Source organism: Paramisgurnus dabryanus, chromosome 1 (assembly GCF_030506205.2).
Source record: "Paramisgurnus dabryanus chromosome 1, PD_genome_1.1, whole genome shotgun sequence".
NCBI classification, from domain to species: domain Eukaryota; kingdom Metazoa; phylum Chordata; class Actinopteri; order Cypriniformes; family Cobitidae; genus Paramisgurnus; species Paramisgurnus dabryanus.
The window spans coordinates 63,555,988-63,574,830 of record NC_133337.1 but is presented as its reverse complement, the minus strand read 5'-3'; the positions used below and the strand labels follow the sequence as shown (position 1 = coordinate 63,574,830).

The window sequence follows — 18,843 nt, the reverse complement described above, 5'->3', positions numbered from 1 at the left end:
ATGTATATTTGTTATAAAAGTAACAAAATAAGTTTTAGTTGTTTCAGCTTATTCTAAGGCTTGCTTTGTCATATTTGTGGTATTTAAAGTATTAAAGTGATATCTGGGTATATGTAACATATCAAAAAGTAAAATTGAGGCTCAGGTGAGAAACACTGCAATAGTGTAAGCGATATTATTAAGGTTTAAAGGGGACATATCATGAAAATCTGCCTTTTCCATGGTTAAGTGTTATAATTGGGTCCCCAGTGCTTGTATCAGCTAGTAGAAAATATGAAAAAGATCAAGCCAGTAACTTAGTTTTGATAAACGATTCTCTGCAAGCATGTGAAAAAATAAGTCATTGAAATTTGTCTCCCCTTGTGTTGTCAAAAAGGGATCTTATTATTATAATACCACCCCTTTAAATCTGCACTATCCAACCATGGCACTGCCATCTTGAGGGAGAAAAAAATAATTGACAGCAAAACCGAGTTTCAATTTCAACAAACCACCATCATGTCGATCAGTGTTTGTATCTCATCAGCTCTTTGCGTTAAAACGGACACCCAATTTTAACATGCTACAATAAATTATCTACATGGTTTCTTTGAGCCTAAACTTCAAATACGTAATCTGGGGACAACAAAGATTTATTTGACATCTTAAAAAAGGCTTGTAAAATGTCCTCTTTAAGGTGTAAAGTTGATGTGGTATCCAAAGCAAGTTAAAATCTAAAATTTTATACACTCAAATTGTACTTTTCACAGTGATAATCCCATCCAATACACCTCAACATAAGGATGTTTACTGTAGAAATTGATGACACAAGCACTCTTGCATGTTATACAATAGATGGGTATACAGTCTCTTGATCAACTATTCTTTCAGCAGGAAAAATACCCTTTACAATTTATAGACAGCCAGGTTCGCTACATCATCTAGTTTGCTAAAATGTGTATGATTAATATGAATTTGTAAACCTCAAGATAAAAACAAAACATCAGATGAACAATGACATTTTTAATGAAAACATTCACGCCATGTACAGGACCGTTATGATGCCCAGTCAGTGCCAAAGATTGCCAGCAGCTCAATGTTTTCACGTCATATTTTCAATTTTTTTTAATATCTTTAAAAACAAAGAACAAGGGAATGGATGAACAATTCTTTAGAGAAAAAGTTAACAGTACACAAGTAGAAAGTCTTAAAACATTTTTGTTCATGCATGACGCTGAAAAATCTAATTTTCCAGTATGCTTTAATGCCTCAGGATTAAAGAGAGGAATGTAACAAAAACGTATATAAAACACTGGATAAAATGTACATAAACATTACTCATTTTTTCCTCGATATAAAATCAGCTAAAATTACACAGACAAAAAAAATAATCTTGTAGATATAGAAAGTCATAATCAAAGTCAAAAAATATAAAACTAAAACTTTTCTTCCTAAGATTGAAGATTAAGACCACTCTGTAAGATCAGTGCTTTACTTCCTCCTGGTGCGCCTGACAGGAGCTGCCACAGTAGAGTCCACTACTTCGGCTTTCTTTACACTTCTGCCTTTACGAGTGCTTGGCCCTGTATGAAACCAAAGCGTGTTACTACAAAAACACAATTTCAAACTTAACACATACCCAGTTACTCAACAGACCTATCAGCTGCACCGGTTAATGAATGTGTGAGACCCATGCTGGCAAAATCAGTCACAATGCGCACAGTCTAATTTTGAGCTAAAGGCAAAAGACAGTATAAATGTCGATGTGTGACATTTTGGACTTAGAAAATTGTAAAAATCTCTGTTTTTACAAAAAATTTACACAGATATAATCTGTTTGTCTTAACTGTTGGGAAAAATATCAGTGCCCGGTTGCATGAAAGTCCTTAAGCTAAGAAATCCCTTAAATATAAGGTTAAGGGTCCCCTTAATAAAAATTGGGTTGCAAGAAAAACCCTTAAGTGAACCTTAAGGCTGTCAGTAAGTATTTACCCTTAAATGCTAAAGTATTACCTTAAGGGTCTGCTATGTGTTGCTAGAAAGTCCTTAAGTCCCATTTTCCCTTAAAAATTTAAGGGACTATAAGAGGTCCCTTAACGTCACACGCGATGGCTGATTTTATGTTTATTTAAGAACATTCGAAATAATCCCTTCGAGAAAAGTGATGCGCATTTATTAGGAGAATAGCGGTTTGATCGTCCGTCAATCTAAAGTGTTTCCAGTTTGAATTACTTTCAGGTTCTATACATGCGGCACTTTACAGTCTGTTATTTGCGATGTTTCATTGTACACAAATATGCCGTCTGTTGAGCTGCATGCGTTGATTTGTTTACGCTGTGAGATTTTGTAACTATAGCAACCGCTTCTCCGCTGCCGTGTTTTGGCAGAGACTACCGTAAAATACTTAGTATAAACACTTAGGTAAGGGTGACAGTTAAGACCTTTGTTGCAACGCTCTTAAATAAATCCCTTACCTCAGGGTTTTTTTCTCCCTCAGGGAAACCCTCACTTAAGGAGTTTCATGCAACCGGGCACTGATGTGTAACATTAGAGCCTTGCATTACAGTAGATCTTAAAGCTGTCTGTTTCAATGTCAACAATGTGTTTGTTCAATAGAGAATGTCAAAATATAAAACACTCATTTTTGAAAATGTGCTCATTTCAACTCTTTTTGCCAGCACGGGTCAAACATTTTGTTGTGAAAATGGTTCTAAGACCATTTTTACCCACCCCTTAACTATGTCCTAAATATATCAATGAGTGCGTTTACATGCACAGTCTTACGCCGATTATGCTTAATAAACTGATAACACGTGGGGTCATGTAAACGCGTTAAACGGGTTTCCTTTATCGGGGAAAGCCCATAAACGGCGTAAGCAAAAAACGATCGGCACAGGTAGTTTTTTTGCTCATTACACCGATTTCACGTGGCATGTAAACACCTTAACTGGCTTTCTCACGGTTTTGTCCATGTGCGCATGTCTCCGCTCGTGAGAGATAAATGTCAGACGCGGAAGTAAGCGCAAAGTAACGCATACAAGTCTCCGCTCGACTAAAGCAGTTGGCAGAGAAAATGTTACAATAGAAGCTCATGTTACATTTACAGGTTCTGCAGACACGAGAAGAGATACAACAGTACAGCTTAAGACAGATATGGCGTTGGCTTTTTGAACGACTATTGTGTACTACAGGTGGTGACGTCTGCGAGAAAACTGATAATTCTTCAAGTCCCATGTAAACGCAGTTGTCTGCATAGCCGGCTTATTGATTTGCATGTAAACGCATGAAAACAGTTTTCTGTAATAAGCAGATTTTTGATAGTTATCCGCTTATTCTGTGCATGTAAACGTACTCAATAAAACATTTTATGGTTTTTAAGATCTTCTGTTACTTTGCAACTATGGTCCTGCTATTTTCTGCAAAGCCTCAGTTTTATACACATAAGCAACAGTAGGCTCACCTGAAATGGACTCTGGAGCTTGAGCAGGTTCTGGAGCAGGTTCTGGTTCAGGTTCCTGAGCTGCCTTGCTCCGTCCTCTTGCCGTTGTTTTACTAGTCTTCTTGGGCGTGGGTTCAGCTTCAGGGGTTTTCTCTTTGCCGGAGACTTCAGTGGTGTTGGCTATTCTACCTCTTCTCTTTGGCAAAGGTTCTTTATCTGCTGGTTCTTCAGTTACCTCCAACACCTCATTCCTTTTCCTTTTAAGAGGAGTTGATGCTTTGTTGCCAATGGGTTCTGATTTAGGTACTGTTGAAGCCACTGCTTTCCCTCTCCTCAGTGGTTTGGCTTTTATCTGAACCTCTTCTGGACAGTCTTCAACAGAGGGTTCCTCTTCTTTTTTTGCTCCTCTACCTCTGCGGCCTCTGGGTGGCGGATCGACTGATTGATGGGTTTCTGTTGAGATCTTGGCAGACGACGTTTTGGATTTCTTCAGCTGTGCTTCTTTTACATCTGAAGAAGGTTCAAACTCTTCAACGTCTTTAGAGACAGCCAAATCTGGACTCCAGTTGACAGTTTTTGAGGGTTTCACTTCACCATCTTCCACAGCTGCAGCAGATTCATTAGTAAGGCTTTTAGGGGTGTCCTTAGTTGATCCCTTCTCTTTTTTGCCACGACTTCCTCTTCCTACCTTCTCTGCAGTATTCTCAACAGCAACACATTCAGAACTAGCCTGTGTTGGATTTTCATTTTTTGTTGATTCCTTTGCTGTTCTTCTGGTCTGTTTAATGGACTTAACTTCTTCTTCGGATGAAGCGGTTTCCTCTGTAACCTCTGGTTCCACCTTCTTAACAGCTTTACGGCCACGACCGGACAATACAGCGACAGGAGGTGTGGGATCAACAACAGCACGGCGACCTCTTTTGACAGGAACCTCTGCCACGATTTCAACTTCCTTTGCAGCAGCTCCCCTTTTTCGCATGGATTTCACAACAGGGACCTCTGCTTGTTCTACCTCACTGACAACGTTCTCCTCAGCTTCAATTGAAACGCTTTCTTTTATTTGTTTTGCTTGTCTACCTCTTCTGACAGACTTCACCTCGGTTACGGGTTCCTCGGTCACAACTACATGTGTGCTGGACTCTACAGGAGCCTGGTTATCATCTTCTTCAGGTTTCTGCTGTTTTGCTCTTCGTCCTCTGCCAGACTTGACCACTGGTGCCTCAGGATCTTCTTGACTGTCAACTTTGACCTCAACCTTAGGATCCTCTTCCATAACTTTGTCTTTGACAGTTTCTTTTTTAGATGCTCTACCTCGCCCTGACTTTGCCACGGAAGCTTGTGGCTTCTCAGCTACTACAACATCAGTGCTTGTCATATCACTTTCCACAGTTGGGGTGGGCTCAGGGGCTTTTAAGCTTTCCTTCTTTGTTGTTCTTCCCTTTCTAGTTCTTGTTGCAGCAATGGGAGCCTCAGGAGCTACTGAAGTCTGCAAAGGGACATCATCTGGTGCAACAGAATTTTCTTGACAAACAATTTCAGTTGTTTGCTGTTGCTCTTCTGAAGGTTGGCTTTCCATTTTATTATTCATTCTCCTCCTGCCGGCTTTAGGAACAGGGGCTTGGATTGGCTCTTCTTCATTTGCTTTTGCATCAGAACACTGTGCATCAACAGCAGGTTCAATTTCAGCTTCGTCTTTTAGAGCTTTTCTTCCTCTTCTGGTCTTAGTAACTGAAGGTAGAGAGGCCGAGATCTCATTTTTCATGGAGTCTACAGGTGCTTGGACAGCCTGAGTATTCTTCGCCTCTTCTTCCTCAAAGCAGCGCTTGGGGACTTTCCCACGGGCAGATTTTCTGACTGGGCTTGCAGCAATCTCTGGAACTTCAATGAGCTTCTTTACCCTCCGGCCTCTGCCAGGGCTAGAAGGAGGTGGACCACTTTCATCAATTAATGACAGCGCTGCAGGTGCTTTGGACTTCTGTGCTGCTCTCCCTCGACTGCCACGCTGGGTTTTGCTGGCAACTGAAGCTTTTATGACCTCCTCCTCTTGCTCAGCAGCGGATGAAGATGGGGCAGTTTCAGTAGCTACACTGCTATTTTCAGAGATACATACAGTTTCTTCAGACTGCTCTTTGTTGTTTTCATCTACCTCAGAGAAACAGACATCAGTAACTTGAACTGAAACTGGCTCCTCTTCGATTTGGTCACAATTGTCTTTCTGGGGGATCACAGCTTCATTCATCAGTTGTGGATCAACTTCTGCAGCAGTGCTCTGTGCATCCACCGATTTTAAAACTTCAGTCTCCATTGGCTCAACAGGGCAAACATTTTCTTTGTCACATTCCATATCAAAGTCTACAAGAGAAGTTAAGAAAAAAAAAATCAAATAAATAAAACAAAAACATTACATTATGTTGTATTAAAATATAGCTTTAAAACAAAATGAATAATTAGATAAACGGTTACTACAATAAACAATGAATAACTCTTTTAAGCATTATTCTGTTTAAAGTCAGCAGCAGGGCATTTTACATGACATTTTAAAAACGATAATGTAGAAAAGTTTTACAAATGTAACACTTAAATGGAAAGTTTACCTCACTCAAACATATAAATCAAGTAGCACAATACTGCCTGAATTACCTGAACTACACTCATGATTATCTTTGTGTTTAATATACAACATCAGTCTAGTTTGTCAAACAGGTTTATTATAAAAAATATTTACATGTTTTCCATTCACGAAACGAATAATGTACGTAAACAAATGTAAGCTTAGTATTAACAAGGCTGCTAAGTTGCTGCATTACTTTACTACTGTTTTGCATGTAATGGTTTTCTAAAACTTTACATTATTTAAATTAAAAGATATAAAGTTTTGCAGTTTTCCAGTGTCCAATTTGTTGTGTTACCTTTAAAAGAGTTTGATTATTTTATTGGTTCGTAGTCCAACTCAGAATCATTAAATAAAATTATCTAATAGTAATACAATTATACAAAAACTTTATTTTAAATAATTGTTTTGTCATTTTCGGTTTAAATTTTGCATCCAGGATTTTTGGTTTCTATCCAATACGTTGCATCACTAGTAGTGACAAAATGTGTCCATTTTTTTCATGAATTTTATTAGCGTGAACATTTTGAATTATCCAAACTAACTCACCTTCAGCTGGTACGAGAGCAGAGCCATTCTCCACAGATGTCACCGGTTCTTGTACCTATATATTGCATCAAGAATAATCAGTTAATGATAAAAAAAAACCTAACTAAACAATATAATGATGCTTTTCCATTGCATAGTACCCCACAGGTCAGGTCGCGCCAACTCACTTTACTTTGGCTTTCACTCATCATCATGTACTACGTACTGTACCCAGTGAAAAAAGCTCCTAAAAGTAAGCTGATCCGACCCAAACTGTAGGGTACTATGCAATGGAAAAGCATTTTATAAAGCATAAACAAGCCTTACACTAGAGTTGTGACAATGTTATCTAATGTTAAAACAGTGTAAAACGAGTGAGCATCACTGATGTTTACCTCAACAGACTCAGTCACATTATTTTGTGCCGTTAAGGCAGAGCTGATCTCAGGTTCTTCAACGAGTTCCTTGATGCCAGTAAAGTCCTCCTTTGTCGGTGTCCCTTTCTGTTGAGGGGTCTTCATCAGTTTACTGATCCCAAACTTATTTTTCACAGGTTCACCTTTGTGCTTTGGAGTCTTCATCAACTCCTTCACTCCGGTCAAGTCTTCCACAAGCTCCACCTTCTCTTTGGGGGTCTGCAACAAACTCTTTTCTCCAATTTCATCTTCCAATGATTGTCCTTTGTGGTTTTGAGTCTTCATCATTTGTTCAAGTCCGGTCAGATCTTCTTCAGCAAGATTACTCTTCTCTTCTATCTCTAACTTATCCTCCACTGGCTCTCTCATTAATTTAGGTGTTTGCATCAGTTCTTTCACACCAGTGAGGTCTTCGTGTTGCTCAGACTTTTCCTGAGGTGTTTTCATGAGCCTTTTAAGACCCGCTGCACAAAGTACAGGGTTGCTTTTCACTTTCGGTGTCTGCATCACTCGTTTAACTCCAACCATGTCTTCTACTGCAACTCCTCTGTGTTTGGGAGTCTTGAGGACTTCCTTGACTCCTTCCAGACACTCTTCCTGGGCACGTTTAGGTGCTTTGGGGGTCTTCAGCAGCTTTCCTCTTAGGTCCTCAATCGGTTCGGCCTTCTGTTTGGGTGTTTTCATGAGGCGCTTGACTCCAGTGAGGCACAAGGATGGTGGTGCGGCCTGTTTTGGGGTTTTGATTGCCTTCTCAGGAACACCCTGCTCTTCCTCCGTCTCATCACTTGGGAGCATTTCCTCTGGTTCTGATGTGTCATGCGAGCTGTCAGCAGTTTGAGAAAGGCTGTCTTCACCTAATAAACTGCCATCCTGGTTATCCAGAAGAAGTCTGGTTACTGCTTCCTTGTCGTAGCGTTCAAGCTTAGCGGTGGATTTCACACTCAATGGCGATACTATCATCTCACCTGCATGGGCAGAAAAAATTATTGATAAAACTGCAAAACATTACGCGGTAGATAATATTCAAAATTTGTGCAAAACACCTACCTGATTCTTCTGGTGTTTTCATGACAGAAAACTCATCCACAGGGGTCTCTGGGCATGCATTATTAATGGGAACCATAGGTTTAGCTGGAGTTTTAAATATGTCTGCAACACCTAAAACACAAAATATTTCAAAAAGCAAACAGGTACTTAGAAACATACCATAAATTGCTTTCAAATGTTAACAGTCTTCCCCAGCATTGAACAAACCTGTCAAGTCCTCATCCATTTTCATGTCCTTCTTGAACAGTGCCAAGTTAGACACAATTTTAGGGGCAGCACCAACAGACTGGTTAGTCCTTAAATGGGCTTTGCCAACAACAATGGTGACTGGAGAAGCGGCATGCCCTGTGCTGGCGACATCTTTCAGCCTCCGTGCCGGGGTCTGCCAGGGTATTATCAAATAAATCACACATCCAAAACCTTTGATTTAAATGAATATGAATCAGAACACGATCAAACAATCTTGTAGTTTACCTTGGGCTTTGAAAGTACAGTTGTCTTCTTGGCCACAGTGCTCTTTGTAGTTTTTCTCGTAGTTGTAACTTCTGTCGGAGGTTTGGTCTGACCAAACTTCACAATATCAGCCCAAGAGTTCAACACTTTCAAAAAGGAGCAAAACCAGATACATGTTAACTTCAAGATTGTCTAAATATAAAAAAAAAAACATTGTTTAAATATTTTACCTTTAAGATTGGCCCGTGATGCTCCACTGCGTCTTGACCGTATGACCTCAAGTGCACTTTTCATCGCACTCTTGGGAGTTTTTCTCGCGGATTTCATGCTTTTCCTGCGTAATGGAATTTTTGGTGTTCCAGACACCTGAGGTGCGTCTTCTACAGCAGCCTGCTCTCCTTTACTTTCATCCACCTGATCCTGGACAGGTGATGGTGTGCTAATACGGGAAACTGAAAATCTGCCCTGCACAGTTGGAGTCTCGAGTACAGACCCATTGTTGATTGCTGAAGTCGAAGCTCTTCTAGAAGAGGCAGGTGTCTTGGTTGTAGCAGGGGTGGAGCAAGGTGAAGAGGCCTTGGGTGTACCAGAAGGTGACTTTCTAGGTTTTGGTGACGGAGTTTTAGCTTTAGTACCCGGCGACCTCTTGGCAGGAGATGGACTCTTTTTGGCAGCTGCTGCCTGTTTAGGTGAAGCTTTCTTGGCAGGACTACGCTGAGGCTTGGAGCTCTCTGGAACCATTTCCTTAAGTCGAAGAGCCTAAAAAACAAGACGTGTTTCAGAATAAACACATTCAAAGTTTTATATCTAAAACTTGAATTGGCCTCAAAAATATTTTCTCACCATAAGACCAATGGTGGATGCTCTTCGTAGGAGAGATTGGGGTTTCTGAGAAGGTCCCAGACTTCTTCTTGGAGTCTGGGCTCCACGGCGAAGAGGGGAATCGGGGGGCAGACGTTTGTCGAACAGCTCTGGACTCAACTGACCTCCAAAGGAGACCCGCTTTCTCTTTGATTTCAAAACGGTTACATTAGTTTGTGATTCATTACCCTCACACTTTTCGGTTACTGAAGTGGTATCTGTAAAACAAAAAGCAACAATGTTTTTATTCACCACTTTGTAAACAGTAAATAAATTGTCTGCATCATTTACCTAAGGAGGGTAAATTAAGCAGAGTTTAGAGCTAATCTATAGTTTGTTGATCTCAGTTTCAATTTAATTGGAGCGGTGTTACTTAACTTAAATTTAAACACAGATTAACAAATCTTTGATTAAAACAACTTTAAGCTGCAGTCACACCAAAAGCGCTTTAAACGCTTGCAAACGCAAGGCGCGACGCACTGCCTTTTTTTAAAAAAGAGCAGTGCGACGCGGCTTTTCATATTGCTAAGCAACCACCGAGTCAGCTGTCTTGTCAATCAAATATGGAAGCGTGAGCGCTCTTTTGCTGTTAACTGTCATATCAGCAGAAACTTTAAAAAGAGGACGCTTGCTCTGACCTTGTTTGAGGGTGAGAGGTGCACAAACACACAGGAGAGAGTGAGCGAGTGGTGTCCGGTTCTTCAAAGCAACTGTAAACTTCACTCACCACAACGTAAGGCCCGCCTCTCCCCTCATTCGATTGGACAATGGAAAGACACGAATGACGTCGGGCGCTTCTCCGCTCTCAGCGCTCCTTCAAAAACGCGTGCGCGGCAGGCGGCAAAAAACCGCAAGGCGCTCGGCGCGCATAAACAGCGCGCAAACGCGCCCTGCCCATAGAATATCATTCAAAAAAGGCGCCTGCAACTGCCATAAACGCTATTGGTGTGACTGGCCCCTTAACCTGTATTAAAATCTTCATCTGCAATTTATTTTGTTGGCCATGATGAATTTGCCAGTGATAATGTTATTTTTGTATTATAAATTGCCTACATGCATCGGTTATCTAAAGGGCTAATTCAAATAAAAACATTTGCCCATCTATTAAAACGATCTATTGTATTGATTAACGGAGCAATGTGGGAGGAAATATTGCAAAGCTCAGATATTGTGAAATAATGAACAAGATGTGCCGACGCATGTCATGAAGCGCCACCGCATCTGTTCATTCACTGCCCTTCAGTTTCTGACTGACAGAGGAGAAGCGCGTACAAACATCGGTAGCTGTCACCGGTGCTGTTAATAATCTTTTTGAGCCGCCAACTTCTGTTGAGACGTTATAATAAACGCATCTTTGAATAGTGTCACCATGCTCACGGTATCTGTTTCTGATGATTTAACCACACATTTAATTGTAAAAAAAATTATTTAAACCTCCTCATATGCAAGTTTAAAGTTAATCCCTAACTGAAATTACAGTTACAGAGTTTTAAGTAATGGAGCAACAGGATTAACAATAATAAAGTTTTACTGTAAAAATTTAACCTAGATCAAAATAAGTTTAAATATAACACTGATTATTTTAAAACAGGTTTAAAGTTTGGTGCAACAGAATTATTAAATAAGATTTAATTTAAACCAGATTTAGGTCTAATGCTTATTGGTGCAACCCACCCTAAATGTCCATTGTTTATGAGCACAGACATTTACCAAAGGAAAAATAATGCAACTTTACCTTTTTCTTCAGAAGCAAATGTGACGCTCTTCATCTCCTGCAAAACATCTTGGACTTGAAACCTTTTGCCTGCATTTGATCTTGGGGATGTTCTGGGTGATGATTTAACATCTGTGTTCTCCTCTGATACTGGAGTCTGAGGCTGACTCGAGAACATCTGGAGAGCAATACTCTGATTCTGAGATGAACTGCTTCTCCTTCTTTTAGGTGATTTAGATGTTTTCTCCTCAGTTTGTGGCTCTAGAAGAATTTGCTGGACTACTTCACCAGCGCTGAACTTCTCAGGTGTTTTTGAGGGTGTCCTCTTCTTCTGAGATACAGGAGTTCCACTTTTCTCCAACGATGATGGGGTGCTAGACTCCACCGATGGGATATCTTCAGCAGTTTTTTCCTCCAGATTTGCATCCAGAGAGTTTTGAGGAACAGCAGCTCCAGCCGTATCTTGGAAACTGCCTTTTGAGGATCTTCGCCTCTTGGCTGGTGGTGTCGTGACCTGTTCAGGACCACTTTTAACATCTGTGGGAACGTCAAGCTCCTCACGGTTTACTTGAGGTCTTGCAATAGGCGTCTTCGCTATTCCGGACTTCCATGGTGATTTAGTAGCCAGGTCCTGCTTGACCATTTGGCAAAGCTCACCAAATGGAGACATGCTGTTCTTCTTAGGTTTCTCATCATCTGCGGTCCCCTCTGTTTGCTCAACAGGCTGAGGCAAATTGGTTCCATCTTTTAAACAGGTGTCTGTAAATACACACAAAATCATTTATATGAAATGAATCATGAAAAAACATTGCAAACATTTCTAAAAGAGTACTGTCAAGACTGATTCAATCTCATAGTCACTGACCGATCGAATGCTCCGACTTCCTTTTCTCCACAGGAACAGGGGTGCTTTTCTCCTGCTACACAAAGAAAAGACCAAAATTATAGTAAGCAATAGATAATACACAGAATACCTGCCATTTTCTAGACATTCTAGGCCAAAAGTACATTTGTTTTACATGTACAATACTATATGTCTACATTCTATTTGTCTATTTATATATTTCTAAACAATCTTACTATGAGTGCCACTTAAGTCCTAGAAACCCGCTATTCGCACGTAATTCGACGCTTGAACATTTGAGTTCACTCGCGCGTGAAATTCTAGTCATTCGATACATTCACATGGAAATTTGCATCATGGGAGGGGGTTCTCCGAGCATAACAGTTAAGGGGGCTGCTCACTGGTTGAGAAGTGCCACGCCACATTTAAAATTCTAACATTAATTTCTATGAGTGTACGGTTTAGATGTACCACACCCAGGTACGGCACGATCACACTAGTTACACTAAACAAACTTTGGGGGACAAACATACCCTGAAACGGTTCAGTTCACATGGTGAACACGCTTAACAAGACTCATTTCACATACACACCTGGGGTGTTTTGTCTTTTCCAGTCGTGGACAGCCTCTTTTTCTTCGGTGTCTTTGGAGGCGGGTACTCAAACCTGAAGACAAATACATCAGTTATTTTTTTTAAATGTTAACAAGAACAATGTTCAACAAAGAAGTTCGAACATGACCAGTGTTTATTAATATTATTTACAGGACTCACCTAAAAGAACGATCAATAATTGTGATAAGATCACCATTCTTCAATAGTTCAGACTGTTCTAGGGCTTCTCCATTTATACGTGTGGGGTTCACAGAGCTCAAATTTGTCAAAATGAGCTTAAACAGGAATAAAGAAATCTTACATTTAGATTTCTGTCAGATATTCGTTTTGAAAAAAGATGATAATATATATATATATATATATATATATATATATATATATCACATTATACATACCTCTTTATTTTCATTCAGCTCAATTCTGCAATGCTCTTTGGACACCTGTGGCAGCTGAATGCGAATGTCACAGTTCAGCTTCCTAAAAAACAAAGTTAATATTACAAATGTTTCATTGCTTAAAAAATAGTGAAAAAATACTAAAATATATATGCATGGTGCTTGTAAGATATTCTAAAGTGCATACTGATCAAACTCTTACACTGTGACATCAAACATTTTTGCATCACCTAGTCTGCTGTTTAGCAAAGGCATCACACTGTCCTGAGCCAAATATCTAAAGATATCTTGTTTGTGTCTGTATGTCTAACCAAACTTTAACCACTAAAATAACACCTTGTGTGTGTCATATAATCTATAGCTACAGTTATACTAATGTTCTCTTTCATCTCTACATGCATAAGGGGTTGTGCGGCTGAAACGCGAATGAAAACACTAATAACGGACTTACTATCTTTCTCTATTTACCTTAATCTCTCTCTTTATCTCTAAATTTCTAAAAAAAAAAAAAAAAAAAACACAATTACTAACAAACCCTTGGCTATGTATATTGTGTTGGACTTGATAAGACTATTCCAGTGCACTTATGTATTGCTGTTCTTGTGTTGCTATAATTGCTTCTATTGTTTACCTCACTTGTAAGTCGCTTTGGACAAAAGCATCTGCTAAATGACAAAATGTAAATGTAAAATGTAAATGTAAAACGCCGAATGCCAGCCGAGGGTGGCGAATGCCAGCCGTTTTTGCAGCGGAGTGCTTTGCGGTGATACTTTTGCTTTGTTTATTAGTCGTTGTACTATGTGCCGGTTGGTTGTTGTGATTTTTCTCCCACCGCTCCATCACTGTGATTGGATGACCGTGTGAGAACTGACATTGACGAGCTGAGCTTTTCACCCAAAGTTGCATATCTTTTAACTATTGGCGCTGAAAAAAAAAAAAAAAAAAACGCAGAGTGCTAGCTGCTAGCTTTTTTGAAAAACGACAAGCTTCCATTGGAAAAAATTGAAAACATATGCCAGCCGCTTTTGTGTGCACGCCCCCATAATCTGTGAATTGTGTATTATTGATGCTAATGCTATGTCAGTGATTGTAATTATATAAATTTGTGTTTGTTTTTAAAAACAAAGCTCCATAATCAGGGTTTACTCAGTTATTGGCCTGCGGGATCCCTTTTGCGGTTGGTTGTTCAGTGCGCATTCACGACCAGACTACGGCGAATGCTGCCGACATCACCTACAGACACAGAATACGCTGGCAAGTAATTTGCGCATTTATACGGGCTATTTAAGTATTGTTTACAATGTTTGCATAATGGCTTAAATAAAAAAGTGGAAAAAACATTGGCAACTACATCAGCAAATGATGTCAGCAACATGCGCCGTAGTCTGGTCGTGAACGTGCTTTTAACAACCAAGGAGCAGTACACATTGTTGAATAAAGTCGGTCGCTTTTATTTTCTTTGCGCACAAAAGTTTTCTTGTCGCTTAATAATATTATTATTGAATGACTGATGGAACATGGACATTTTTGGTGATGCGTTTTATTCTTTTCTGGGGAAAAGAAGTGTGATACTAACTGAAGTCAATGGGACAGAGAGAAGCCTCTCAGTTTTCATCAAAAATATATAAAAATGTGTTCTGAAGACAATCTGAGCACTTGGTGGTTTAGAAAGACACAGGGGTAAGTGATTTATGATAAAATTGTCATTTTGGGGTGAACTATCCCTTTAAGTCTGAAACAATATAAATAAAAAGTCATACATCCCATGCAGTCGTACCATGCGTCAATACAACGTGCGTCGATACGTACTTCCTGTCATTTAGTTAGTATTCTGCATTCTGATTGGCTAAAGTGGTTAGGTCTGCATAATTTGACATCAAACGAACAACCCGCCAGGCATCAAATGTTTTAAACAGCACATGTCTCATTTAATCTAATGCATTTAATCTAAAGTTAATGTTTTAGTTTTGAAGTATTTTAATCGTCTTCATACAGAGACACGGGTTGTAGTGATATTAACGTAAAGTTATTGTTTAAACTCTTGTCTGTTTTAATGCCTATCAGTGCTTCATACTGGCCCTTAATAAATTTAAAAATTAAAGGTTTGTTACTTAACGTACCTCCCAAAAAGACATGACGCTGTGAGTGGAAATTCAGTGCCGTCTTCTCCATTTCTCTTGATCACCACAATCTTCCCCAACAAAGGCATTTTAAAACAACTTACCTTATTTAACACAAAGGGACACAAAAAAGTAAGTTAGAGCCATTTTCGCACACTTTTTATGTAACATTTCATGCCTCAGTAATGTGTATTTTTGTTAAACGTAATGGTCCATACTAAACACACACAAGACATCCAAATATACAATGTTGATGTACCGATTTTATATAGTATTAAATGCGTAAATAGATGGGAGTAAAATAATTTGGCAACCATTAGCACATGGCCAACGAGTAACAAAAAACAGGCGGAAACATAACCATAAATGTATTTTACTAGTCAGGTCAAATGAGTATCATATATTGGTGACAATATAAAAATACTAAATGCTATCGTTTGATGAATCTGATTTTGTATTTGTTTATATCAAAGCACTTGCAGTAAAAACCGTTTCAGCAGTTTATCTGTACCTGTGACATGAAAACTATTTATAAACGTCGTTTATAACCATTACCTGAGTTTCCGTAAATCAGTACAATAAAATATATCCCATCGACGTCAAGTGACTTTACTGATAAAAACACATTAATCCAGCATGAGGCTTATCGTCGCGATCGCTCCAGATCTTCCAACTTACTACTACTATCAACAGCAGTGCACACCGACACGCGCTACGGTCAGTCAAATATATCCATCCGCAAAATAGACGAACAATGCCAGCAGTTATAAACTTATATATACATATAATATGGCATCATAAATATTAAACCATATCCAGACTTTACTGAAATGTTCATATTTTAAAAAATTGTTTAAAATTACGGGATTACTTTTTTGTTTACTAGCGGAGGGATAAAAGGCGAATAACTCCCAATGTTTGAAACGAATTCAAAAATCCGCGCGTAGCCCTCTGATTGGCTACTGATAATGTAGGCAACTTCTTATAGCCAATAGAATTTAGAGTTGACATAAAGTGACCTTAAAGGTGGCCAATGAAATCACATTGAATTGTAACCGCTCTTTTAAACCAAACATGAGCCCGCCCCATCTCGATCGAAATGACAGAGGGCGTAGGCAGCAGTATTTATTATGATAAATGATGATGATGATGATGATGATGATTATTATGTTAAAGACTGAGACAACAGTTAATGTAAAAAGCTAAACCAAACGTTGTTTTACTGTACTTTGAAAAACAATAAAAGGCCTTTTTCTATCGTTAAACGTTTACCAACACATAGCCTACTAGTGCACAAAGGTAGTAAAGATGTAATACAAATTAAGACACTATTTTACTAAAATGTATAGGAATAAAAGCAAAAAAGCATTAAAATAGTATACGTTAGCATCCAAAATGAATAAGGTCAAATTCAAAAGTAAAAAAGAATATTATCGAGCGACTTTAAATATTTATTTGGGTATAATTATTCAGTGTATTAAATAGTTGACCAAACCTAGGGACATAATATATTTGTTTAATATTGTTTTATAATCAAATTTGTGTTTAATCATCTAAAAATGCACATACAGTGCACATACAACTTGGATGTGAATTGATACACATCCCCTATTATCTTAAAGGGATAGTTCACACAAAAATGAAAATTCTGTCATCATTTTCTCATCCTCGTGTTGCACTAAAGAAGATATTTTGATAAATTATGTTAAGCAGACAGTTGATTGTAAATTCTATAGTAGGAAAAACAAATTGCCTATGACAGAATTCAATGGGTACCGTTAACTGTGTGCTTACCATCGTTTATCACAATAGGCTACTGCCATAATATTTGTTTTCCTACTATGGAAGCCAATGTTTACAATCAGTTGTGTGTGCTTACCATCATTTATCAAAATATCTTCTTTTTTGTTCATCAAAATAAGGTTTAGAACAGCATGAGCGTGAGTAAATGACAAGATTTAAATTTTTGGGTGAACCATCCCTTTAACATTACAAGCAACATCCCTTAGTAGTTCAACAATAGGAGCGCACAGAGGACCAAACTTAACTTGCATGTAGAGTCAATATTTTAAATTTACTACCAAAAAGTATACAGAAAAAAATACATTATTGCATTAATAAAAGCAGTGTTTTAATTCCAACAGTGCTTTTAACCCTCAATTGGTCCTTGGGGTCTATATGACCCCAAACGACATTTCATTGGTTAAAAAAAAAGGTTCCATTCATCTCAGAGATGTAAAACTTTGTGACTTTTCCTAAATAATCTATCTTTACATACACAAAAAAACTGGGCTTGATTCGGTTCTTCTAAAGGTATGTAAAAATTTTTTTTATCAATCTGTCCCTTGGGGTCAATATGACCCCAATTGAAAGTGAATGGGAAATGCAAAAAACATTACTTTTTTTCCATTTGTCAAAAAATAAATATCAATAAATCCAGCATAAATCTGAAAATTTTGACACAGAAATGAAGGCCTGGTACTTGTGCACAAATGCAATGCAAAAAACACATGCTCACACAAACACACACAAATACACACACACACAAACACACACACACACACAGGTATGACTGCCACAGAGAGCATTTGCGTGGAATATGGCAAATAAAATTGGTCACAAATGCAGAAAATAACACATAAAGGGGTGTGACCTTATGCACGCACATGTACACTCACAAACACGCACGCACGCACGCATGCACGCACGCTCGCACACACACACACACATACAAACACACGCACACAAACACACACACGCATGACTACCACAGAGAGCATTTTTATAAAATTTGGCAAATAAAATTAGCCACAAATGTAGAAAAAAGATATAAAGGGGTGTGAACTAATGCACGCACATGTACACTCTCTTTCACACACACACAAACACACACAAACACAGACACACACACATGCTCTCTCTCTCTGCCTCTCACACATTCTCTCAAGCACACATGCTGGCTCTCTCTCTCCCTCTCTCTCTCTCTTTCTCTCTCTCACACACACACACACACACACGAGCGCGCACACGCACACACGTGCGCACACACGCACACACATGTGCGCACACACACAGACACACACACTTACACTCAGTCAAATTTCTGTGGCATTTTGTAAAAACAGACATCAAAATGCATCAAAACTATAAAAAATGACTATTTGAAATAATATTTATTTTTAATATCCTTTCTTATGTTTATATAAACATAAATTTACAAAATATATCACAAAAGTAATGATTTGAGCAGTTGTCCATATCCAGAAAAAATGAATGGGTCTCTATGGGAATCTGACGGTCGAAATGATTTGATTCCTACACTGTAATTCTTTTATGTTTTTTTTCTAAAAACCAATGCCTGAATTCCACACTTCACACCTATATCAATATCTAAAAACAATTTAAATTAAATTTAGATCATAATTTATGTGAATTTTCATAAAAATATGATATTTTTCAGGCAAGCCAATGGTGTAGTTGAGGATTTTAGTGGTAAACAGGTAAAAAAAGTACTTAAAATCTCTCAAAACACAGCTTTATTGTATAGATGAGAAGTAAACAAAAAAAAAATGATATATTATTTGTATTATTGAAAATGTATATTTTTCTTACAATTATGCTTTCAATTTTGGGATCATACAGACCCCAAGGGCCAGAAGTGTATACAGAAAATGAGGAGCGTTTGAGGGTTAAAGGGTTCAATTTGGACATACATCTACCCAAAATTTCCATACTGGAGCAAAATACTCCGTACTATGCATTTCCTTTTAAAAAAACACAACTGCAAATTATATTTAAGGTAACCAAAAATGTAAATTAGCT

General features: G+C 38.4%; 1 protein-coding gene across 1 annotated transcript; it reads right to left on the bottom strand.

The window, feature by feature from the left end:
* Window positions 1–982: 982 nt before the first annotated feature.
* mki67 (marker of proliferation Ki-67) lies at window positions 983–15,711 on the bottom strand. Its single transcript, XM_065257760.2, has 16 exons — window positions 15,577–15,711; window positions 15,022–15,125; window positions 12,902–12,983; window positions 12,666–12,781; window positions 12,486–12,558; window positions 11,914–11,968; window positions 11,070–11,807; window positions 9,317–9,552; window positions 8,704–9,232; window positions 8,495–8,619; window positions 8,228–8,402; window positions 8,021–8,131; window positions 6,953–7,938; window positions 6,579–6,633; window positions 3,440–5,770; window positions 983–1,562 (listed from the first exon to the last, which is right to left on the bottom strand). The coding sequence occupies exons 2-16, from the start codon at window positions 15,108–15,110 to the stop codon at window positions 1,471–1,473; spliced, it is 5,793 nt and encodes a 1,930-aa protein (XP_065113832.2). The 5' UTR covers window positions 15,111–15,125; window positions 15,577–15,711; the 3' UTR covers window positions 983–1,470.
* Window positions 15,712–18,843: the final 3,132 nt, after the last annotated feature.